The sequence below is a fragment of the Topomyia yanbarensis genome, chromosome 3 (genome assembly GCF_030247195.1).
Source record: "Topomyia yanbarensis strain Yona2022 chromosome 3, ASM3024719v1, whole genome shotgun sequence".
Taxonomy (NCBI): Eukaryota; Metazoa; Arthropoda; class Insecta; order Diptera; family Culicidae; genus Topomyia; species Topomyia yanbarensis.
In genome coordinates this window covers 1,217,947-1,244,610 of record NC_080672.1, presented here as the reverse complement: position 1 = coordinate 1,244,610, position 26,664 = coordinate 1,217,947, and the positions used below count along the sequence as shown (strand labels likewise).

At 38.7% G+C, this 26,664-nt stretch overlaps 2 protein-coding genes across 2 annotated transcripts; one reads left to right on the top strand and one right to left on the bottom strand.

Moving 5' to 3' along the window:
- Window positions 1-58: 58 nt before the first annotated feature.
- Window positions 59-22,077, top strand: LOC131692740 (transmembrane protease serine 11D-like). The gene is made up of 6 exons (XM_058979975.1): window positions 59-303; window positions 362-770; window positions 833-1,011; window positions 20,952-21,335; window positions 21,391-21,787; window positions 21,853-22,077. Exons 1-6 carry the CDS (start codon window positions 89-91, stop codon window positions 22,030-22,032), a joined length of 1,764 nt encoding a protein of 587 aa, XP_058835958.1. The 5' UTR covers window positions 59-88; the 3' UTR covers window positions 22,033-22,077.
- LOC131693487 (serine protease 1-like) lies at window positions 7,712-8,762 on the bottom strand. Its single transcript, XM_058981344.1, has 3 exons — window positions 8,482-8,762; window positions 8,023-8,422; window positions 7,712-7,963 (listed from the first exon to the last, which is right to left on the bottom strand). Exons 1-3 carry the CDS (start codon window positions 8,706-8,708, stop codon window positions 7,784-7,786), a joined length of 807 nt encoding a protein of 268 aa, XP_058837327.1. The 5' UTR covers window positions 8,709-8,762; the 3' UTR covers window positions 7,712-7,783.
- Window positions 22,078-26,664: the final 4,587 nt, after the last annotated feature.

Below are 26,664 nucleotides of genomic sequence, written 5' to 3'. Positions count from 1 at the left end.
GAAATGGTTTGATACGTCTCGGGAACTTCCCAACTGTTAAATTTAATCAGTTCTTCGTGATGCAGTTAGTTTAGGTTCTGCACGAAAGATGAAAACACTTCTGTTGTTCGGCTCACTGCTGGCTGTATCCTTTGCAGTTTCTCCGAAACTGCAAGGAAGGATTAGCAATGGACAAACAGCATCGCCGCTTGATTTTCCTTCTTCCGTTGGTATACTGATCTCCGGTACATCCGATCACACCTTTTGTGGTGGCGTGCTGATCTCAACCAGATTTATCCTAACGGCTGCGAAATGTGTTTCTGGGTATAAATATCTTTGCAAAAATTTTGAAAACTTTCATAAACTTTTTCGACAATTTCAGAACAAACACTTTGACGGTTGTGGCCGGTGCCAGTGATATGACCAATATCGTTGAAGTCATCCCAGTGCTTAACATTCCGTCGCACATCATCATACATCCGAATTATAGTTCATTTTTCAACAGAGACGACTTGGCAATAATACAACTTTCCCGACCAGCCATTCTGGGAAACTATGTCGAAATAGCGAATCTTCCCCGACGATACCACATTCCGTTCACGTTCAATGGTTGGAATTCCACACTCGTTGGTTGGGGTAACACCGGAAACAGAGACAATGAACCACTGCCGCTGCAGCATCTGCAGTTTGCACATGCGGAAGTGATTTCCAATTTCGTATGTGGTTTGTCGCATAGTTTTGTCCGGGATGGACACATTTGTACCGGAACAGACGATGGAGGTCCTTGTGATGTTAGTGTTGGTTGGAATTAATAGGAAAACAGTAACTAAAAATCTTTCTCATAAAATTTCAGGGTGATGAAGGTAGTCCAGTTTACGCGGATGTCGACGGTGAAAAACTTGTCATCGGGATTCACTCGTTCCACTTTTCTGGAATTCGAGGGTGCGATCGTGGTCGATCAGCGGTTAACACGCGCCTAACTGAGTATCTAGAGTGGATAGGAGCAAATACTGACGTTGAAATATTGAACTAAGTAGGTTCATTTTGTGAAGCGGTTTGCAACACTGAGGTTGATCTTGCATTATTCTTGGCCAGTGACGTAAGAGGGATTGTGGGAGTTTAATCTGCACCCCACAACCAACATAATTTGAATTAAAGGAAAATGAATTGAAATTATATATTGTCACAATGACTTTTCAAGAGAATTGTCGGATAAATATTTCGTAAACCTTTTCTTTTAAACTTCGTAAGGGCTCTCCGTCAGAGTCACTCGCTTGCAAACGAGACTAAAACACTGCTGGATGCCAATTGCAGCGGGCCGTGATTCTGAAGGTGTTATTCATTGTACGATATGTGCGGGCGTAGGGACTTTGCGATCGCTGGTATCATCGCGAAGAGCTCGAGCGTTTTTATGTTAACGGGTCCGATCACGTGGGCGTTTGTATGTCGCGTGTATGTAACTTCGCGTGTATAAATTCTATTTCATGACCGCGTGACCATCCGAACATATTGTCCAGTGAATATGAGCGCCATTTTTTGGTCCAGCTGAAGGCTTCTAAGACCGAAGGTAGAGATTTCCGAACATCACCGATACATTATCAGAACATGGGCGTTTGTAGGTTGCCGCTTGAGATCGCGTTTATACGTTTATTATTACTAAAACATTCACTTATTCATCGGGGTGTTTTAATGTTTGCGAGATCGCGGGTTTTGATGCGCGTGGACGATCTCGAAGATCTTAAGCATTTGCATGTTAATGTGCTGAATGCTAGAAGAGAGTGAGATTCCCCATATCACTGGATTTCAAGTCATATCGCAATGAGACGCGTTGTTCAGTATAAGGGTCATTTTTTGTACTGGTTCAACTGAAGGCATGGACCTATCGTACTAGTGTCAAGGGTAGGGACTTTCGAACGTGACCGATTCATGATCGCGCGAAAACATGTGTTTGCAGGTCCGCACTTGAGACCGCGTTTATGAGTTTATAAGTGCTAAAACGTTCACTCAATCACCGGAATGTTTTCATTTTCGCTCGCGGGAGTGGGTATGTATGGATTATTACAATAGCATGTTCGCGTTTGTGACCAGATTTGTGCTACCGCGAAGGCCACGAGCGTTTGATCATTTTGGATGAGAGCGATTGTGTGCGTATATGATGGAACATGTAGTTGATTATGTTACTGAGTGTTAGTTTGAATCTAATTTAAGATATACCTAGCAATAAAAGGAAAAATAGTTCTCCGAATAAAGAAAAAAAACAGATGCAAAGAGCGTAAAAGCGTATAAATTGGCGATCTAATTTTTGGAATACATGAGTAGTAGAAAAGCAAACTACTAGAAGTACAGTAAAACATACTAATGAAATAGAAAAAAGGACACATGTAACATACAATCAAACTACTCGAACTCGTTTAAATGCCAGCAAATGATATTGATTTACCATTAACGACAATTGCTTTCTGTTAAAATTTTATCATGCTCTGCTGTCCGGAAATGGATTATTCACGCGTGTCGGTATATTAGTCGTACTTTAATTTATCCAATCCGATCTTCCCGAAGGAATGCACGAATTCAACACCGCAAAAAGTGACCAACGAATCCTAGGAAGGATTACCCACTATTCTATCATATACGCCAGTTCTGTATCCATTCCCTGACTCATCTGTCACAAATACTCAACTAGATATACGAATAGCACATAGCAATAGCACATTAGTGCTAAAAAGCCTGTGAACGATGACGAAGTCGGCCAATAAATCGACACACAATGAAGTTCACTGCAAGTCCACCAACACCGCCATTAAACTGTGGAACAATGTCTGCAAACACGGTGCACAGCCAAATTTAATCCATGTTTACCCGCCAGTAGGCCGAGTCAGCGTGCACAGGCTAGCGTTTGATCGTTAGTTTGGCAAGGTGGCGTAATGCAATAACCATCTTAAAGCAATTATCTGTAAGAGGTTCTTTTAACTGATGCACGAAAAATGCTTGATGCTGCTAGCAATGCCATCAAATTCATCAACCTAGGGGAAGGCTATTAACTACAAACAAAATTGTAATGTAAAGACTCATGATAAAATAAATGCGAAGTGTGAACTAGTCATTATCCTTAGAGTTTAACTCAAGCTCACATTGGAAGACTGTTACAGTTTCTTCAAATATGTGGAAAAGTTCAGAATATCTGGAAAGGTTGGTAACTCGTATTAAATAAAATAAGAAAAATTCTAATCTCATTATATAAAAGAACCAAAAACCAATTTAGTCGCGCTCACCCGTATCCAGTTTCATTATGTAATAAATACAATATAAATTAAAAAATAAATAAATTTGATTAAGGACGTTCGTTACCGCAAAAATATTAATACTTTTTTATGATTGCATGCCGCTTAGTACTACAGAGTACCAATTTTCATGCGGAAATGTAAAGAAGTTGAATACGTTATAATTAGATTTTTTGTTGTATTGGTATTGACAATAAAGTTAGTATGCAGAAATGCAGTTTTCCCACGAGATTCCATCCTTCATCATGCTGGCACTCGTTAAGCTCGGACCACGCTTTGTACCTAAGAGAATCAAATAGCTATGTGTTAATGATGTAAACAAAATGAACTCCACGGAATCTTCAAAAACAAAGGTATCATGATCATCATGACCGATCAATCCGCCGGTTCCCAGTTATAACAAAATATATTGTAGACATCCAGGTTGCTCGATATTGCGGCGTCACTCTCGCATTTCCTTGTACAGATGAGTGTAGGGCGAGTGAAGGGTTGCACCGAAGTCGACGACCCGGTTACAGATTTTCCACTGAACATTAGTTTGACTGGTCTTTCAGGCATTCGCCCTACATGGCCAACCCACTTTAAAGGGTGTTATGGTTAAAAATTTAATCAAAGAAGAATGTGCGTTAATCGATTGAACGTTTTATTAAATCAATCAAATTATTTTTTACTATATAACTTTGAGGAGGATTATTAGAAGTAGGAGAATGACTAAAAAAGTTATCATGAAAAAATTAATTTTAAGGGGTCTTCCATATAAAATTTTTCGTAACTGGAAAACTTCTACAGTCAGAGCACGAAAACGACATTTAAAAACACTGTGCACTGTAACGTTTATATTTGATATTAAATCAGGCCGAGTTATTCTTTATTCGATGGGATGTTTCGAATGAATCATAGAATGTAGGTTTGTGATAAACCATACCCAAGTAATCATATGCATTAAGCCGTTGCACAATATTGGCTGTACATTTGCACTAATGTAGTATTGAAACTCCACTGTAGCATTTACAATGCAATCAAGCTCTATATTAGCATCATAAATGCATACAGCGCACAGCCGTAATATGGCATTATCGCTTGCTCTGTATACGTATATAAAGCTGATATAACGCGTACATGCATACAAGGATCTTTAAAGCATGTATGAACATTTGCATTTATTGTCATTATAGAGCAAATATAAATCCGATATAATGCTATCGTAATGCTGTGAGTTTATTCGTTATGCAACACCTCTTGAAAATTATATTCGGCATATTCCCTTTCATTCGAACCTATACAATATAGTCTAGGCAGCAAAAGCAGTGCACTTACCGTGAAGGACGGGGCAAGGTTCGAGACGTACTAAGGGTAATTTTCATAAAACATTATTCATTCATATAATTCCGTTAAGAATATTCATTACAATGCATTAGAAGTCAATTACGGGTTTAAAAAAATATTTTAATATTTTTTCCTTTTGTTCATCATACCGAAATAGGAAATGCGAAAAATGACTTTCTAATAGCATCAGTAGTGCCAATATTTGTCATTTGTATGCTGATGCTATATAATAGCATTAATACGGAAAAATCGGGCTCTGCACAGTAATACCACAATATTTCGCTTTTTCTGGCATAATACCAGCATTATATCAGAATATATGGATTAACGGCTGACCTATATGTCGATCTAAAGCAGATATTAGGCTTCTTTATAACGCTTATTGGTTACTTGAGTAATATCAGCAGATTTATAGACTTTAATTCACGAAGGTAGAACATAAGATATGACTTTACCGCTCATTCAATCATGTTCCATCAAGTAATATGAAATGATTTCGACTGAGTAGCCTTTCAAATTTTCTCTACTTACTGAATTTGTGTAATAATATTTAGTATTAGTGTTCGTTCTGCGCTATCTGCTCCATGATCGGAACAGATCGTTTCTCTCTAAGACTACATTTGCATGAGCAGCTTGACGGTGCAACTAGTCGCAACATTTTAGTCGCTCTCGATGATTACCTATGCATGGGCAAAAACACACCGTTGGACTTATTGTAAAAGTAGCAAGACGCCCTAATATGGTGAATTCAATTTGAGGCGTTTTTATCTTCTTGTGATTGTATTAAAGAAGAATAGATTTCGACCATGTATTTGTGATGTGGCGAATTTTAAACGATTTTAAAAGAAAAAGTATCATGGCCAAAATAATATATTGCTGCAGTAAGTTCATTTATAAGCTAAAACTAGACATAAAGCAATGTTTGGATATTTAGGAGATCTCTCCAAATGCTTATAATTTTGATGCGATCTGTTAAACACATATGTTTATTCAGCTGCTCTTTCAGGGAGTGATTTGTTGGTAAGGGAAAGGGAGTGAGTGAGAAAGAGAGAATAAGGGACATACTTGGTTAGGAACAATAGCATATCTTTAAGTTTTAGTCTGTGTATAGAGAACCAAAAATAAGGATACGCAATTACATTACTACAGGGCAGTTACATATCAAATGATATGAAGTCCGTAATCGGATTCACAAAGATCACACGAATAATACTCAGCACGTTGAATAGTAGCCATATGATAATTGAGTTTGCAATGTCCAGTCAGTGCCCTGATTAAAATACTTGAGTCTCGAAGATTTGCCGAAAGCCCGTCTACATTGGCCGAAGGCCATGCAAGCTTTTTTGTTACTAAAATCTATGTGAGCTATCCAATTAAGTTTTGAGTCAAGAATTACCCATACGTACTTAACTTGATCTGCGTGAATAATTTCAGAGTCAAAGAACTGCAATGGACGAGCTCCGCTTGTAATTCTTCGTTGTGTGAAAAGCATCGTTGATGTTTTATTTAGATTAACTGATAGTCCAACATAAAGATACCATTGCTCAACAACATATAAGGATTGTTGCATCAATTCAAAAAGCGTGTTAACGCAAATACCGATGATCATTATATGATTATCATCGGCGAAACCATACGTCGGAAACCCAAACTCATTAAGTTTCCTCAACATGCCATCGGCGACAAGGTTCCATAGAAGTAGTGACAGCACACCACCTTTAGGACATCCTCAGACACTCAGTTTCCTTATCTCTACTTGTCTTAACGATGAGCTCAGATGTCGGTTGATAAGCATTGCGTGTATCCAGTTCGTGATATATGAAGGTACTCCATGACCTCATGCTACTTTCAAAATGGATTCGACAAACACGTTGTCAAAAGCACCTTCAATATCGAGAAAAACTCCTAAACTTGATTGCTTTGGTGAAAAAGTTTTTTCAATGTTGTAGACAACATTGTGTAACAGAGTGGTAGTAGACTTCCCCGCTGATATGCATGTTGCATTGTATGAAGCGGGTGCTCGCCCAAGCCACCATCCCGAATGTAGTGGTCGATTAAACGTTCCACTGATTAGTGATTTTAGAAGGAAGGAGGTCAGACTTATCGGTCTAAAGCTTTTTACCTCCTCACAGAGAACGTAGACACCATTAAGAATGAGTTTTATAATTAACTTGCACACTGGTCGCAAGACTACGAGTAAGAACGTGTTTCAATATATGCATGAAGTGCCATATCTTCTTTGAAGTAGAATTGGACTGATTCCATCTTTCCCGGAAACTTATACGGATCGTAAGTTTTAAGCACCCGTTTGATTGATTCGGTTGTCACAATGCTACAAGCAAATGTTTAAGAAACTGGACTACCTGAACTCAGGGGCAGTCGTCGGTGATGGCTCCGTGTAGCCTGGAAAATGCATGTCAAAAAGACAGTTGAGTTCTTCATATTCGTCAGACGACTATTCAGAATTAACAGTTCTAATTTAACTCTCATGGAACTCTTTCGATTAAGAAGATATCTTATTTAGTTTACTAGCCTCGTTGCTACTTGAGATTTTGTGCAAAGGCATGCAGCTACTACGAGTGAGTTGGTTTTATCCACGATCTCATTCAAGTCATCGTAGATATGGAACCCATATCGCCAAGCCCTCGTAGAGGTCCCAGTTGGTAGATTTGGGGTCACAATAAGTGCGATAATCTAGTGAGAAGTTTAAATGATCAACAATGATGTACCTATGATCAGATATTGACGGTTCGATCACTTCGGTTACGACCCAGTTGGCAATCTCATGCATAATATGGTCGAAGCAGAGAGTTACACCTAACACCTCTTCCCTGCCAGATTCTGCAAATCTAGGGCGATTTCCTTCATTGAGTATAGGCAGATTTGTTCTGCTTAAGTATTCCATTAATTCTGCGCCTCTCAAATTGATATGTGAGTTACCCCAAATTATGTGATTCATTTAGGATACCAATTTTTGGTACAGTACTGCATCTTACTGCATCAATTCCAGATTGAATAATCAATGAAACAGTGTGACTGTGAAATATTTAGAAACAATAACACTGTGACTCCATAGCATGAATCACCATGTTATCAGTGAATGTAATAAAATCAACGAGTAGAAGTTCTTCAAAACCTGTGCATTGATTTCTACGCTACAACTTGATATAAAAATTATTGCCGAATCCTTTTCCTGCTTATTGTGGAATAACAACATCAGAGTTTTGCTCGATCCAGTCCAGATACTCGGTAATACGGGTGTGCACTGCCGATCGACCACGATCGCATCCCCGAATTGAGTTGAAGTGGAACGAATGGATGCCAATCAGATAGGTTCGACCTGCTTCACGGACAGTCACTGGACCTCCTTCGTCACCCTGAAAAATTGAGAAGAACTCTGACAATATTTCCAAAAACCATTTAAGTTGTCACTTACGTTACACGGTCCTCCATTGTTGGTAGCCACGCAGATGTGAGTACTTCTTATCCAGGTATATGATAATTGGCAAGCCAAGTTGGACGTTACTGTGTCTACGGCGAATTGAAGGTCTGGCGTTGGAATCGGTTCATTATCACGGTTTCCGGTGTTTCCCCAACCGGCGGTAGTTGCTGACCAATCGACAAAGCTTTTACCAACATCCGACCGACGTGGCATCTGAACTGGGCGAATAGTTGTATCATCAATGGGAGCATCTTGGTTCAGTGTTAAAATTGCTATGTCATCCCGATTAAGTAGCGAACTGAAATTCGGATGAATCAGAACGTTGGATACACCAATCAGAGTTCCTATTCTGGTCATATCAGCAGCATTTAATGCAACGGTCACCGTATTTGCGCTGTAAATAATAAGTCGTTTTAGAAACAAAGGATTTGATACGCGTTGTTCCTACATTACCCAGAGATACAAGCAGCTGCGGTCAGCACAAATCGGCTAGAGATTAGAACACCACTGCAGAAGTCATGACCAGAAGTTCCTCCGTGGATGAGAACTCCAGCAGCCCACGGAATGTCGGTAGGTGTGGCAATGGTACCACCGGAAATGCGCGACAATGGTGGAGCCACAGCAAATGCAGTTCTCGACAGCACTGCTAACGATACCACAAAGCCTATCCAAAATCGCATCCTGCAAGATCACTTGAGGCTAATGGTTACAATTGACTGAACCTTGGTCGGCAGTTCCCCACTGTGTTTTATAGCTTATCGCTTGATAATGCGGATTGTATTTCCTGATAGACTGGTTTGTTATCGACTCCCGTCGATATTGTATAAAAAGTTTAATCGTATCATATTTTAATGCCGATTAGCTAGTAAATATTATCCAGCAATACAACTGACGTCAATAGGTACAATAGAAATCTGAAAAATATATATTAAGACGACTAAAGGTCGAAATTCCATCTATTTCTGTTTTGATTTTGCGATTGGCCGAAAATGCTAAAAAAATCACAATAAAGATAACAAAAAATCACACAAAAAAGTATAGCCTCGGTAATTCATTCACGAAACTTTTGTAGGACTAGTTCAACCATCCTTCTAATAGTAAGAATCCTTCCAGGTTAAGGCTGTATGGTAGGACTTGGTCAAATATTTATTTCGGAATCCCGAATGATTTTCGTATAAGTTCTAGTTCTAATGCAAAAATCGGTTTTAGACTCGATTTATGCCTTAAAGCTAAAATCCATACAGAAATCATTTATAGTTCTGAACTGATTTTTAAATGATTTGACCGGAAACGACTGACTTACGAGTACCACACACAGAAGAGTAACTTACTCAAAGTCTCAGCCAAAATGCTCCTTTAAGAAAAAAGAGTAGGCTGTGCTTGAAAGATGGCGTGTATTTTATTCTCGTGCGTGTATTAGCATCAGTATATACATAAGAGATCGGCCCTGGTTGCTGTTCCGTTATTGGTCAGGACCTGAACCAGGATGGTTATACAACACACTTGGGAGTAACATATTGCTTCACCCAGCGGTTCTCAACCTGTTTCGTATTACGGATCCCCTTAAAAATCGCCCTGGGTTGCTGCGGACCCCCACGGATGAACATCGATTTTATATGCTATCATTATGTTATTTTCAGTTTGTTAGAAAACAAGACTTAAATTTTCAATATGCACTCGGAAAATATATTTTCCCTAGGGGTCCGCGGACCTCAGGTTGAGAATCAGGTGAAAGTAGAAGAAAAACTTGTGTCGTCGCCTCTTACGATACGGGAGTAGGTGCCCTGTGGATACATTCTTTCGGAAGCCGCCAGATGCCACACAGAATCAAGGCTTTTTCTTGTGAGAGATAACAGTGTTAATTATCTCCTAGTGGACTTCAACCCTAATTTATATTGTTGATGCCAAATGATGTTAGAATACACACAACTTCGAGATATTATATTGTCTCGAGAAAAAGTGTGATAAAAATCTGTTTTTTGCTTTTCTCATAAAAGGTTATACAATCACTTTGAAACCGAAAAAAAAATATTACAGGTGATAAGAAAACACTTGTTTTTCCACACCAAAACATTCAGTCGAACACGATATTTTATTTCAAATTGTCGAGATCCTAACCTAGCCTAAAAATTATGAAAATAATTCTTATTTTAGTATTTTTGAGGTTAGGTTGGTTTTTGAGGATACGGAAAATGTTCACCTAAAATTTAGATTTATCAGTGGGTAACCTTGATTGTCAACATCTGCTTTAGAGGCAGGGCATGATCACTGTCGCCAATGCGATAATCATGTGTTCTTTCTGGGGCGTCATCGCATCCCAGGAATAGCCTACGGATTTGTGCGTTGAGTCGTAGTCCCGAGGGTTGCAGTTTCGAATACTGTTTCTGTGGGTTTTTTTTTCACACAATTACTTTAGCTTAACTCACCATTACGATCTGTTTTTCCCCGTTGGATATAAGGCTAGCTAAATTAGGAATGTACCGATGGGCAAAATGTATTTGTCCCAAAATTTCAAGTTCTCCTAAAACTGTTAACGGTTTGTTTAATCCGTGACTGTTAAAGATCTTGCTGGTGCCTCTCTTTACATTAAACGCTTTGAATGCAATACGTTTCAGGATATTTCAGTCGTTCACGCTCAAAATGTTTTCATCATCTCCCGTTATCAATTATGAGGACCAACGATACACCTTCAACTTCGATTTTTGGTGTACGTTTTCCTCCAAGATGGAATAGGTCGAGAACATCGTCATTTCCAGTCTTGGCAGCAGTCTTGAATTGCCCGAATAAATCAACTTGCTCTTCTTCAGGAAACAACAGAGTTCCAAATGTCCAATCACTCCGCAAATTCGGCACTTTCCATATTTCGCCGGGCAGATAGGATCCCTTGACAATTGACGGCCGCCACACCCGATACATCGCGGGCGGGGTTGATTACCATATTTCGGTATTAATTTAAACTTGCATCAGTTTTGACTTGAATCAGTTTTGACTTTTACAGGTTCCGGATTTCATCTAATGACAGTTTCCTAGGCGGTAAGTTGAAAATCTACCGATTCTATCGTTCGACCCATAGCTAACAGTTGTTCCAATGTGTAGTCCTTCTCCAAGCATTTCTGTCGAAGTTTAGAAATTTTCGTCGCTACAATCACCTGTTATAGCACTATACTATCCGTCTGATGATCAAAATCGCATCGCTGTACTGCGTCAGAGACAGGGCCTATTGAGCGCAGACGAGCATTCATCAAACTCGCAGTAGCCCCCGTCGATTGACAAAAGTGTTACGTTTCTCTTTAGATCCAGAGAGGAGAAAAGAGAGGCAGACGAATAGCCATCAATAAAAAAGAAACATAAATTTTCGTTTGAATTTAGTTAAATCGTGATTGAAATATGTATTCTAGAGTATATGTACCTATTAGTAAAAACTAGCTTTAGAATTATATCATCTCTTTGTTTCGAAATGCACATCATTTGCTAAACAAATCCAACAATAAACATACGGTTTGTTTTCAAAGTATAATGAAGTCATTTAAAGTGCTACCTGTAGAAGTGGTTGTCAAAATGCTAGTGTTGAAATCTTCATAAAGGGAGTGTTGCCGTTTTGATTGATGTTCACTATTTGTATCTCTCCCTATTCTTTCTGTTTGGAACCAAGAGACACCTAGCGGAACATCTACCGTTCGTATGTATTCGATACCCGTGGCATAAAATATTCATCGAGCAGTTGCATTGTGCCGATTTTCCAAAATATGTCCATAGTCGGTTTGAATCTTCGAAATGATCTTGCAGATATTTGGGCCACCGAACAAAATCAAGGATTTAAACTTCGTGGTCCTCTACGGCCGTCAACGCCAAATAGGCATCAAAATGCTCTCGTCATTTCTCCCATCGCACAGTGGCGGATTTCCCTAAAAACCTGGCCAAAAGTCGAAAATGGCATGGTAGTATGTACTTTGGGTTCTAGTACATATATTGTCCTTTAGATGGTGCTGCCGCATACTATTTTAAGTGAAACGCTCCAAAATTTTTTTTTGTTAACACATCTAAACAGTTTAAACTATCGTGTTTTGCTCATATTTTTTTATCGAGCGCTCGAAATATCAGTAGTATTCAAGTGTAGCTGGATTTTGAAAAAAGTGCCGTTTTCGAATATGTAATAATGGGAAGTTATGCTGACGGTATGTACTTTATTTATATGTATTGATGTCAAAAGATATTATTTTGTTTGTTTATAGAAAATGTCAATAACTTTCACGCTAGCAGACGGATTCAACACACATTTTTGCTAAATTATTGAAATACTTTTTGTCCACGTATGTCCACTATGTTTCAAGGCAATTTGAGTTCCTTGAATGTTTCTCCATTTGAAACATTATAGAATTCTTGCCCGTTTTTGAGTAATCTTTGATTCAGTGGAGACGGAGATGGATTATAAGATTTTCAGTTTAAAATGTTGACTCGTACGTTTAATTACTGTTGCATCTTCGGTTGTCATAGCGAGCCTGCACAATACTTTGATCAGGAAGAGTTTTGTATTTAGTGGTGAAAATTTCATCGAGATTCATAAACATGTTCAAAAGTTGTCAAAAGTGGAACGGAAAAGACGTAAATAATTTTGGTCGTTCTTATTGAAAACCAACGAGGTCAACAGAAGTGATCGCCAAAGGTTCTGAATTTCAATACTTGATTACGAATACCATGCTTAAACGTTACCGGGAAACTATGACGTTTGATCATGCAAAGCAAAACAAATCTAGAGGTGGAATGTATGACTGGATACTACGAGCAAAAATCAGTAGAGTAATGCAAAAGAATACTGGGATCACCGGCCGTGATATAGCCATGAAGCTCACTTTGGCGTACACTCCAGCTTGGCGAATTTGTTTGTGAGAAGGTTATCAGTCGTAGTATGTCAGTAAGCAAGACAAATAAGGGGTTGCTCAAAACTATACCAGGAAGCAGGACAAGCATGTTCTGACCAAGTATCGTCGCTGTTGTGCAATCTTATGACAATCGCCATTTTGGGGTAAACTGAGTTAGATATGCCACATTACTCGTCTAATGAATCTCTACAAGATGGCGTTCCCAGAATTTTGAAATTTTTCTTGGTTATTGAAATATAGCGAGAAAAATGATTAGAAATTGCGAGTTTTTTGCTTCAAATCATTATATTTTGGGATTGGCTCAAGTTATAATGAAGATTTAGTTGCTCTTATGTGTAAAAATGTCTTAGGAATACAATCGCATAATAATTTTCAAAAGAAAAATACATGTATTGGAAGAAAAACGCAGTTTTAGCTTTAAACTGGAAATATTGCCTATTTGGCAACACTGTAATCAAAAAGAACTATTTTTTCTAGATTCCCTGACTCATTTCCTTCAAAATGCCTCTTACCGATTGTTAATAGACCAAATTAAACCAAAGATATGAATAAAAGTTAATAATTGATGCTTTATTGGTATGCAAAATTTTCCATGCGCGATTATGATATGTCATACAATTTTTTGCATCAATGCACACCTATGACACGTGTGAGTGCGACTTTTGTTTACTTTTTTAGTGAAAACTCGCAACATAGTCAACCGATCTTCGTAATATTTGAGAGATTAATACATCATAGGTAGAAGCATCAATTGTCTTCTCTGAATTGTTTCTACCATTTGTAAGTTTCATGATATTCAATCTCAAACTTTAAAAATCGTTTTTCTCGAAATGTGCAAAATGGCGCTTGTCATAAGATAGCACAACAGCGACGGTATAATCAGGAATCAGTAGCGTCTGGCTCAAATGGCACGTTCCCCATGTTGATCGGAGATTTGTGCCTTGCCAAGAATCGTCTTTTCATCATTTTCCTGATGGGAAGGATTGGGGAAGTGGTAAGGTTAGGGGTAAGGAAAACAACGACACATAACAATTAAAACAGAGCATTCTGCACCCCCGGAGTGATGCTGAACGATCTGCAGGTGCTACAACAGCAGGAATAAAACTTCCTACCCCCGGAGGGATTTAGAACCTCTACTCAAACAGTGAGCGGATATATCAACACCCCCGAGGGGATATTGAGATAACAGAACGATAACACCCCCGAAGAGATATTGTCATTCAAATACGGCTAAAAAACTATAGCTCTTTGCCACACTGGGTTAGGAACAAAAGCATATCCTTAAATTTCAGCTCTCTGTACATAGGTTCATCTATGTATGGAGAACCAAAAATCCGGATGCGCGATTGCATTCATACAGGGCAATTGCATATCAAATGATATGATGTTCCGTAATCGGATTCACAAAGATCACATGAATAATACTCAGCACGCTGAATAATAGCCATGTGATAATTGAGTTTGCAATGTCCAGTCAGTGCCCTGACCAGAATACTGCAGTTGTGCTTGGAAAAATGCAACAAATTTCTTGACATTTTCGGATTCACATCCGGCAGAAAAGCCTTTGTTTGAACGCAAGTTTGCAAGCTACGCCAATGGTTGGCATGTTCGAATGCAGCCCAAGAGCGAATCTTGTGCTTTATCCAACTTATTGACAGTGGTAGAACTGGTTCTGGACCAACGAAATCAGTCGCAGCGCCAGCTCTAGCCAATTCGTCCGCCCATTTATTTCCAGTAATACCGGAATGACCGGGTACCCATAGAAGGTAGATAGCATTTGAAATGCTAAGTTCTTCGATTTGAGTTCGACATGCGATTACTAATTTCGATCTCGAATCTGCCGAACTAAGTGCTTTCAGGGCAGCCTGACTGTCAGAGCAAAAATAGATTCTTTTACCGCAAATTCCCTGTTGAAGTGCGGATTGTACGCCACACAGAATCGCAAAGATTTCTGCTTGGAATACGGTACAGTATCTACCAAGCGAATGAGATTGGTTCTCATGACAATAGACACCAGCACCGGCTCGGCCCTCCAACAAAGAACCGTCCGTAAAACAAACTACGTATTCTTCAAGTTGTCGCTCCATCCAGCCAGACAGCCATTCCTCACAAAGAGGAATTCTCACATTGAAAGTTTTAGAAGGAAAACTACATGTGAGTGTAAGGTCACTGGGAGCAAGTGTATATTCATCCCAAGTAACCATTTAGGGCCACAGTCTTGTGTTACACGATCTATTGGGTTACTGTTCCAGAGCACAGTAACCTTAAGACGGTATGCACAAGAAAGTGCTTCTTGTTTGTTAAGATGGTTTAACTTTGATTGGATTGTCATGACTTCTCCCTTCTGCCACCAAACAAGGCCACCCGTATGCCAGTATTGGTCTAACATTTGCTGTGTAGATCCACTGAATGTACTTGGGTTTGAGTCCCCAAGATTTGCCGAAAGCCCGTCTACATTGGCCACAGGCCATGCAAGCTTTCTTGATCCTGAAATCAATGTGAGCTGTCCAATTAAGTTTTGAGTCGAGAATTACCCCAACGTACTTAACTTGATCTTCGACAATAATTTCAGAGTCAAAAAAACTGCAATGGACGAGCTCCGGTTGTAATCCCTCGTTGCGTGAAAAGCACCATTGAGGTTTTATTTGGATTAACTGATAGTCCAACATGAAGACACCACCGCTCAACAACACATAAGGCTTGTTGCATCAAATCAAAAAGTGTGTTAATGCAAATACCGGTGATTATTATATGATAATCATCGGCGAAACCATACGTCGGAAACCCAAGCTCATTTAGTTTTCTCATCAAGCTATCGGCGACAAGGTTCCATAGAAGTGGTGACAGCACACCACCTTGAGGACATCCGCAGACACTCAGTTTCCTCATCTCTACTTGTCTTAACGATGAGCACAGATGTCGGTTGCTAAGCATTGCGTGTATCCAGTTCGTGATATATGAAGGTACTCCATGATCTCGTGCTGCTTCCAAAATGGACTCGAAAGACACGTTGTCAAAAGCCCCTTCAATATCGAGAAAAACTCCTAAACTTCATTGCTTTTGTGAAAAAGCTTTTTCAATGTTGTAGACAACATTGTGTAACAGGGTGGTAGTAGACTTCCCCCGCTGATATCCATGTTGCATTGCATGCAGCGGGTGCTCGCCCAAGCTACCATCCCGAATGTTGTTGGTCGATTAAACGTTCCACTGATTTGAGAAGGAAGGAGGTCAGACTGATCGGTCTGAAGCTCTCTGCCTTCTCATAAGTGACGCGGCCATCTTTGGGAATGAATTTGACGGTTATTTCCATAACTGACATACTTCAACCCGCCGGATGCCACGCGGACTCTAGGCTGGTTTTGTCCGGAGAAAGATAATAGAGTTATCAACCTCCTAGTGGACCACAGCCAGTTACTGGGGAGTTCGCCCGGCTCTTCCCAGGCTCCGTTCGCCATTGAGAATATTTTAAACCCCCTCAACAATTTTACCCATAGCACGGGTCGCATGACACTATGGAATTGGGGTTCCCTGTTTGGTGTTACCACCGGAACAGGTAGTCCGTAGTGTAATTCTTAGCCGGTTGAAACAACCACTACCGACACTACACGGCTTATCTAGGCTGTTCGGAGAAAGAAGCTGACATTGATGGACAGCTCCCATAGACGGCCGAACAGCCAAACAGCGACGGTATAACGCATGAATTTATATATGAATGCTTTATCGTAATAATGCCCTTTGGACAAATCCTCGGTCTAACAATTTGAATACAACTATTCTGCCGATACCCGCATATCAGTTCTATACGAAAAATCACCATGCTGAGAAAAAGACGATTCAATATTTTTGTTTACTTTTCGCTTTACGGTTACGAATAATTGAAAATCCCGGTATTGATGCATAGAATAGTTAAATTAGGATAATTTCGGGAGAGATGCCGCGTCGATGCCGCACTTTCTATATCTTGTATATAGGGTCACTTTTATACGGTAAAATGATATTGTGAGTTTGTCTTTTGAAGAAGTACAACACTGGAGATGAAAAATAATCCTTATTATTAGCTTACAAAATTTTTATTAATGATTATGTGCGTCCAGTTGCATCACGGAGTGTCGAAAGTTTTTCAGTACCACATTAAAATTTCGTTTTTTAAACTGCTCGATTTTTTTTTGGTAAATCATGTATCGGTTGAGTAGCTGAGACCTTTTAGAAGGCATTCTGATCATGAGCACGGTCATCCATAATTTCAGAGGAAAATGTCGTCGTGCGGCATCTATCCCATACAATTGGGAGAGATGCCGCATCAAAATTGCTGGTGAGATGCCGCACTCGATGGCGGAAGATATGTAGCTAAAATGTATTTTTTTCACCTCGAAATGTCATTAAATGATCATTTGCGTCAGGTATAGATTATTAATAAGGTATATCCACAAACTAACGGACCTAAAACAGTGGCATATAGGAATATGAGTCTATTTATTTATATATTTGAACGGGCGATATGTATCTAAGTATTAGTTACTTCGGTTAATTCTTTAAAGTTTTGAGGCACTAATTTTATTGATTTGTAGTGATGTCAATCTTGGGATAAAAATGAAAATTTCGACGAATTGATGCTTTTTAAAATGAATCTTTCAAGAACAAACTAAAGTTATATAAATACATTGTTGGAAGAAACAACCAAAAACTGCTTTTAAAGAACCCCTACCAATATATCGCTCGTACAAACATATAAATAAAGAGTACCCTTAATTAAGTTATTCCAACTAAACCGTTACACAAGGTTGCAAAATAAAATATTTTTCAAATGTTGAATAAAAAAATGTTTCTAGAAATGGTATTACCCCCTTAAGAAAAATGAAGGTGCTGGCCGATTTATAGGTGTAATGAAACTTCATGAAACTCAGCTGAAGACCCTTAATCACAAAAACATTAATGATAGCTAAAAATACTTTTGTTCACCATTTTTCAGTCTCACCCGCACATGCGGCATCTCTCCCGCAATGACCTTTTTTTTTAAATGTTCACGGAAATTTGATGAATTTTTTTTCATGAAAAAAACCATTTCACAGTATTTTCGAAACTTGTCGCAATTGATAAAAATGATTTTATCAAATATTGAATGGTTAACTTCGATGCAGGACTGATTTTAAGAAATGTGCGGCATCTCTCCCCAAATTACCCTACTACATAAATATTTCTATGTTACATAAATTAATAATCAATCTTAGTGAATTTCGCTTGTTTTCGTATTTTTGTCATATTCATTTTTTAGTTACTACAATTTTCATGCAAACTTGTTTTCAATTTTCACTCCATGCATTTCGTCGCAGAGTCGGCTTATTTTCTATAATTTAGTAAATTACTAATTTTCGTTCTTTGTCAATCGGACAGCAATTGAATAATAATCGTACGGAGAGTTTAAAAGTTTTGTAACTATGTTGTTTAATATTTCAAAATGCATAGTTTGAAATGACTAATAACATCAATTCTCATAATAGCTATATCATCTAGACACCCAAATATCTTAATGCGCGAAAATCAACAAATTTTATCATTTAACTACACACAATTTAAAATTCTATGCATTATAAACGTTATTGCCATACACTGGAACCATTAAATCTTCATTCGAGAAAATCTACTTATATTTAAATAAAAATATCGGCCATTTTGTATCCGCCATTTTGAATTTTGACATCAAAATCGTAATCTGCGCCCCAAAAAACCTTGGTATGAACCTTTGCAGGTCAATCAAAACCATTTTCGACTTTTGGCCAGGTTTTTAGGGAAATCCGCCACTGTGCATCGTAACAACCCTCAGCATCCTCGACATAAGGCGAAAGGAGGTAATTTACCTATTACGTTTTTGCCTTTCTCATATAGAAAGGCTATGCAATCACTCTGAAAACCGTCAAGCTAATCCCGGCCCGAAGGGCCGTGTGTCATATCCCATTCGACTCAGTTCGTCGAGATCGGAAAAAGTCTGTATGTGTGTGTATGTACGTACGTATGTGTCAAAAATGTCACTAATTTTTCTCAGAGACGGCTAGACCGATTTTTTCTCAGAGGCGGCTAGACCGAACTTAGTCTCAAGTCAAAGGTACAACCTTCCCATCGGCTGCTATTGAATTTTGTGTCGATCTGAATAACGGTTCCGGAGTTACGGGTTTAAGAGTACGACCACACAGAAATTTTCCATGTAATCTATAGGACAAATTCAAAATAGAATTTTTTTGATGCCAAATGTCGTTAAGGTGCACGAAACGTCGAGATTTGTTGCAAACTCGAAAATGTTTTTACAAAAGTTCACTTTTTTTGGATTTTGGCACATTTTTGCCTTTCTTATATACTGCCCATAAAAGCATAAGAGTCCCATATTGAACAACAAAAAGCGGAGAAAAATGCTGTTGAAGATTTACATTTTCATTAAACCTTATGGATGCGACAACCATGTTTTGGTATTTTTTTCGATATTTTCCAAACAAACCTGGTTATCTTATTTGTGCATTGTGATTCGGTGATGATACAGAATACAATCCATCAGATAGCTCATTTTTGACAAAAATCCATACTGACTGACTGATTTTATGTAAGAAAAATGCAATTACCGCCATCATCTGTCGCACACTGGACTGATCAATCTCAGCGACTAGTTCTTTTTCAACATCGAGCTATCTGTGCAGTGTCGTCTTTGCAGTTATCTTCAACATCCGCTTAATATTTGTCCAATACTTTTCAATTGGGCGGAATAGTGGCAAAACTGACCAGAACATCACTAGAGTCATCCATTTTCGGGGAAATTTGTAGGTGAAAATACAATTGAATGGGGATATGTCTATGTGGTGGTCAAGTCGGTTGCCATATACTGATGAGATGAAATCGAAACATAAAATATGGCCTGCTTGTAACCACAAACCGTTTAGTTGAACTTCGAATTAGTAAAATGCAGAGTTTGCCTTTCTTCAATTCAGTCTCGTTTATTCTGCTGTGATTTTTATACATTCTAGATCGAAAACGTCCAATGCATAAAATTTACAGCAGAATAAACGAGAGCAAACAGAAAAATTACGTGATATCTGCAATGAAACAAATTTCTATGTGGCATACTATTATAATTTCATTAGTTTTCACATGATATCTATGCGTGACAGATAATTTTTATGTACTACTACAAGTTGCAAAAAAAATGTGTGTGAAAGCAATATATTCAATATAACGAATTTTCTCGGTGTACATTTTCGACTGTTATTGTTATGAAATGGAAGAGTTTGTATATACCGCACAAGGAAATGAAAATTCATTAAAATTCAGTACAGATTTAGACAATTTGTACATTCTAATTAGTGAAAATACATCAACCAAGAATGGCCATTGTTTTGCTGGCTAAAAGAAACAAAAAATATTAGTCGCTATGAAACAACGATAGAGGATTATTTTTTGCTCTTTTTTTTTATTTGGCCCATTTGACAGGTATATCCCGGAATCAAAACAATGATGTTCCAACCACTGATGCCAGCGACAATCCTAATCTAGTGTTCTGTATCTACTAAAGAAACACAGCAAAACATGGGTTCACAAAATTAAAAACCATTATCTATCCTGAAAGAGTGTGTTTTCTGACGAGCTAAAGTCAGTTAGACCACCCAAGAGTTAAATCTAATTTCGCGGATCAGTTTATAGCTGATACGACGCTACTAGGTGGCAATCGCGGTTATAAATCAACAACCTACTGATTGCGAAGCTATAAGTGGGTTTTTACATTTTTTTCTTGAAAAAAGGAAAGGATATTGCTCTACTAAACTCAACTGATTCAACAACATATGAAAAATAAATATTCAAACCCCAAATTTTTAGTCTAAAATATTAATGCCATGCAGAGTTAAATTTATTTTCTGATTTTTCTTTGTTAAATTTTGAACATTTAACTTTGCTGCAAACGGAATACTCCGAAAGAGGTTCGATAACTCTTATCCTTATCGTTTAGGTCCTATTTCTAACGAATCAATTTTATAGCTTCATTTTTTTTATTCCGTGGGTGACTAGCACTTTAAAAAATAGATCATCTCGCCACCGTGTTGTCATTTGTAACGGAAAAGTTCACCGAACGAGTTGCAGGAAAATGTTCAAGAGTGTGTTTATTCTGTTGCTGGCCGCTGTAACGGCTTTGGCAGTGTCTAGCCCAGAGCAGCCGGAATTTAATGGTTTTGATGCTGAGCGTAGGTTGCCTAAAACCGAAGAACTTCGCGGGAAATTCGGAATACCTCCGAACGGTTCAACGCGGATTTCGGGTGGTAGCGTCGCTTCCCCCACCACCATTCCATGGGCAGCTGGAGTACTTATTCATGGAGGAACCTCCGGACATGATTTCTGCAGTGGAGTCCTAATCTCCAGCCGATTTGTTTTAACCTCCGCTAATTGCGTTTCTGGGTAATATTTTTACTTCACGATGTGAAATTACGATAACAATTTTATTCCCGTACAGAGCTAATACTGTGACCGTTGCTCTGAACGCCTCCAACATGGCGAACATCGGAACACTGATTGGAGTATCGAACGTTCTGATCCATCCGAACTTCAGCTGGTTACTCGGTCGCGATGACATTGCTATTCTGACGCTAAGTCGAGATGCACCCAACGATAGTACGATCCGGCCGGTCCTGATGCCACGCCGCTCAGATGTGGGTAACAGTTTCAATAATTGGAGGGCCACTACAGCCGGTTGGGGTAACACTGGCAATCGAGATAATGAACCGATTCCGACACAGTTCCTTATGTTCGCCATCGATTCAGTAACATCAAATGCCGCCTGTCAGTTGTCATATACGTGGATTCGTAGTACTCATATTTGTGTGAACACAAACGACGGAGGACCGTGCAATGTTAGTTCCTTTATTGGTGTATTTGGTGATACTTGTGTAGAGCTAAGATGTCTTTGTGATTTCAGGGTGACGAAGGAGCTCCAGTAACGGTGCAAGAAGCAGGCAGGATATTCCTGATCGGAATTCATTCGTTCCACTACAGCGGCTTGCGCGGTTGTGATCGAGGACGGTCGGCTGTGGCCACCCGAATTACCGAATACCTTGACTGGATTGCTGCAAACTCGGATGTTACCATACCGGCATAAGATGATATTAGATGATGATACTGATAATAAAATGAAAAGAATTTAATGACAAATCGGTTTTATAAGATCATCCCCCGTTCAGCTTATAGGGTCGCCATCCCTCCGGGTTTGACCCGGAGACTCCGTTTTTTAAGGTAATCTCCGAGTGACCGGACTTTAAAAATTGTTACTTTAATAGTACTGAATTTACTTGTCTCAAACTTCCAGCGTTCACGCTGGCTGCTCCTGGAGCGTCCTGAGCTGGTGACCAGTGAGGAGCGCTTTGCTCTTTTGTTGGAACCTCTCCAGCGACTGTGGGGACGAAAAACTGGATTATTTGCGCCCCGTAAAAAAGACACTGCAGTGTACTTCCAACACTATGCCGCTTTCCCGATGCTGCACTCTTGTCTTCCTGTTAACTGTGGTGGAGAGCAATGCTCGTTTCGTTTATTCTGCACAGCGAGAGTAGCTGGTGCTTCTGGATTCTTTGCGGATAGACGGGGGAAATACACTTATTTAAATCAACAAAATTGTTCGCAAACGCGAAAATGTGAAAGGTACAGAACACAAAACAAGGTACTTATCGAGGAAAGGTTGCCAATTTGGTAATTTTTCAACAATTACTAAGATGATACCCTGACAAGTTTGTATGAAGCAGCTTATGCTTGCTTCTTTTGAACTCAGTAGGTTATAAAAAACCGAGTAAAGTGCTGTAAAAGGTTGAGCTATCGGTTTAATTTAATTTCTGTCTGGTTTTAGCGTATACTCATGTTTGTCTCCCAGTTAGAATGCGATTTGGCGAAACAAAGCAGGTAGACTCACAAACTTTATTTCTTCGAAATAGGTAAATAGCAGGTAGGGAGAAATAGTATTCTACCTGACGGACTTCTAAGCTGGTCGGGGATGTTTGACAAACTCAGTCTTCCATTTTTTTCACAATTAAATTTTTTCTAAAACTATTTGACTTAATAGAACAACTTAGAAAACTTTTGGAGTTTGATTCTACTTTTATCGATATCCAAACAAAACTCGCAATGGTTCGAGGTGGAGCAAGTACTATTCTTAAAACAGTTGTGGATCGGCTCATATCACAAAATTTGCTGAGTAGGCTGAGTTAAAAAATTTTGAGCCATAGTACTCAAGTGAAAGCAATAGTATAGATAATGATTTTTTCATAAATTAAAAAAAAAGTAATTTTTGGTGAAAATCTACGTACATATTGACATGTCGTCTTGAAGAAATAGATATCATGAAATGAATTACATGATTCAAGAAACAAATCAAAAACTCTATTTTTAAACCTAAAGCCTATAGTGGAAAAAATAAGTGCCAAATAATAAAAATCTATAGACCTCTAGCAAGGATGACTATTTTAATTAAATTATTTATGGAATTATCGACCTATAATTTACAACATCAGTTGTTACCGTCGAGGCAATATAATCAAAATAATTTAAAGCACGATTAAAATAAAGATTTAAAATAAATGCTAAAGGTTGCGTGTCTAGGATTAAACTAGTTATGCAGATACAAAAAATAAAAAAAATTACCTTAGTTTAAAATCATGAAACACACGCTAGGAAAAAAAATTAAAAGATTGTATAGGGATAGATAAAGCAACTGGATTCTAATAGAAAAACCTGTTTTAATTCACCTAGTGGTGCAATTTGCCTTTCTCATCTATGATTTAATGGCTGGTTATGGTCAATATAACATTGTGGAAATGTCTATTACATTTTGATTACACTTGTTGAGCATATGTAAGTGCACGACTGTCACGAACCTGATAAGCAACATGTCGATACTGACACACTTGAAACAAACAAAATGTAATATTTATTTAGCTTAATCAGCGAGTTCAATGTTGTCTTCATGTTAACTTCATGGTGGAGAAGGGAAGAGATATAATTAGTGGGAGGGGGAGGATGCGTCGGGAATAATCTAAATTATTTTAGTAGACGGGGTGGATGAAGGGAATACAGGTGGGTTGGTCTGAGAGGGTGGGGGTGAGAGGGGTGGGGGGGTTGAGTGGTAGGAGGTGGAGGAGTAGATGGAGGGTTCAACACTGAACTTCATATTATACCTTCCATTTGAGACTAGGTTAGTGAAATTTGGTTCAGTCATTACCGAGGTGGCTTTAGATCTGGATTTGCCCGGAACCCGAGGACTTCCGGAATTATTGATAGTTGACAATACATTCCAATAATTTTTGATTCGCCATCAGTGATCTAGGCCTGCGAATTGAAGTAATTTGATGTTCATTTCAATAGATTTTAAACCTATGAGGTATTACGGTTGTACCGGTTTATATGAGAAATTCTTATATGACCGCAATATCCAACCTGTAACTCCAGAACCAAAAGTCAGAACTTAATGAAATTCAATAGTAGCCAATGGGAGTATTTGAATATGTATTACATCATTCGGACATCGTAGGGTTACCAGTTTATATGGGAATTTACTGTGTGACCACACTCTTCAACCCGTAACTCCGGAACCGAAAGTCCGATCAACTAAAAATTCAATAGCGTCTTGTGGAAGCGTTATACCGATCATTTGATAGTTTGAGTTTGTGCATATCGGTTCAGCCATCTCTGAGAAAATTGAGTCAAATGATGTTGACAGACACATTCATACACACACACACACATACACACAGACATTTCGCGATCTCGACAAACAGAATCGAATGGGATATGACACTCGGCCCTCCGCACCTCCGTTGGAGAATCGATTTTTGGAGTGATTACATAGCCTTTCTTTATATGAGAAAGGCAAAAAAGTCTATTCCGATGCAATCGATGAAGTAATACTCAAAGTTATTTTGACAAATATAATTTCAAAGTTAACACAGTATTTGATTAATTATTTATTCTTACGGATCAACCTACCAACGATTCGGTGGAAAGTAGATACGAATCTGGTAAGTCGGACCAACCCAAAATTTCCAACAGCGTAAACCATTAAACCAAGTAGCAAAATAACCTTTCCTTTCGCATGGTAGACTAATTTGCTTTAGGACCCGAAAAATCTACTCTGTAAGTATTCGCGTCGCTTCCGTCGGTTAGTGGAAGCACCCATCCGCTCCATTGATTTTTATTTTTTGGTTCATTTGCGAAACTTTTTATTGAAACCTTAACCCTCCGGAAGTCGCGCTTATAGCCCACTGAACGAACAGCCGCTGGTGCCCTAAGACGATTTCGCTAGATTTTCAGAGCAGCGTGCACTCAGTGCACTAGCGCGACTTCCAGAAGGTTAATGAGCTTTCGATGTTTAAGGCCGGGCCTGAAAGCTGTACGATCAGGATCTAACCAAATTCAACGACTGCATCTAAGAGAAAGATGAAACATTTGTCAAATTTGACTTTAAACAGATGCCGGGACAGAAATTTTATATTGATAAAGGTCACAGAGATGTTCCCGAGAAAAATAAAGTTTCTTTGGCAGACAAATTTGCCAGCAAGCTGATGATCTGGCAGGAAATCTGTAGGTATGGCCGTAAGATTCCGACTTTCATAACGATCATCAATTTGAACTGAGTAATACGGGTGTACCCTATTAGGCATAAAACCGTTACGCATAATGGACGTTGGGCATATTGGACGTAATGCATAATTGATCATGGATGCTAAGCCAAGGAAACTTCACAGTTCGTACGCAGTAGTCAATTTCCCAAATTTCTTCACATTCCTTATCTTTCCTTCATCAATATGGAAACCGTTGTGTTCCAGAAAATCGATGCCATGTTTTTTTTTTGCTTTTTGGAGATCATTTGGGATGATCTTGTGTATTGACGTGTCAGCATTATTTTTTCTCATGGACTTTGGTCCACTTCGAAAATTTGAATGAATATTAAGAGTAGTGCGAGGGTGGTTTGTTAAGTTCCTTGCCTAAATGATACAACGGTGTCACAAAAAAATTTACTATTGATGATTATATGGAAGTAGTTCAAAACTTGTCAACTCGACACTCGAAATGCACCATAGATAACATGTGAACTTTAGAGGCTGCCGTATAGAAACAGGTGTTCGTTCACATTCACTTTTCATATCGAAAATTTCAATCCAATCCAATCGGAAATTTATTTTATGGACCCGTTTAAACACTTATGACAACAATTCCCGTTTTTTGAATAATAGGGATTGAAGGGTCATCTAGAAGCCTCAAGCTATAAAATTTAAACTATTTGAGTTAGCGAGATGGCGCCTTCTTCGAAGTTGTTTGCGAATATAAATTCTGAGAATTTGCCGAAGGCGTTATTTCTAGATTCGCTAAAATAACAAAAAAATGGTAAGTTGCCAGCCAGTATTTCTTCATTGTATATGGGAAGGGTTCGAGACTCAAACGATCCCTACCACACTTGCCCAGTTTTTAAATATTCTAAAAGGAATCAATAGAGCCTGATCAACAGGATATTTCGTAATTTCTAAAATATGCAATGTTTGAATACACTGTACTGTTCACTCGTCTGGTTCGTGATGGGATATTGCTCCACATATAATAACGCCGAATACTGCATAATCCGAGAAGAATAAACCACGATCGAGAATTCGGACAGGTCCTTACTGACATGAGACACATCCAATCAATACCGAGAAACAATTTAAGCTCTCAAGGACGATGTTAACCATAACCAGCCCTGAAAGCTGTAACC

What these genes read in the sequence shown, in the direction of transcription:
- LOC131692740 (XM_058979975.1), top strand. Translation starts at nt 89, where the DNA reads ATGAAAACACTTCTGTTGTTCGGCTCACTGCTGGCTGTATCCTTTGCA. An exon ending in GACGTTGAAATATTGAACTA is followed by an intron (nt 1,012 to 20,951) that starts AGTAGGTTCATT and finishes GTGGGTGACTAG; the next exon opens with CACTTTAAAAAATAGATCAT. An exon ending in ACGACGGAGGACCGTGCAAT is followed by an intron (nt 21,788 to 21,852) that starts GTTAGTTCCTTT and finishes TTGTGATTTCAG; the next exon opens with GGTGACGAAGGAGCTCCAGT.
- LOC131693487 (XM_058981344.1), bottom strand. Translation starts at nt 8,708, where the DNA reads ATGCGATTTTGGATAGGCTTTGTGGTATCGTTAGCAGTGCTGTCGAGA. An exon ending in GCAGCTGCTTGTATCTCTGG is followed by an intron (nt 8,423 to 8,481) that starts GTAATGTAGGAA and finishes TATTATTTACAG; the next exon opens with CGCAAATACGGTGACCGTTG. An exon ending in ACAATGGAGGACCGTGTAAC is followed by an intron (nt 7,964 to 8,022) that starts GTAAGTGACAAC and finishes TCAATTTTTCAG; the next exon opens with GGTGACGAAGGAGGTCCAGT.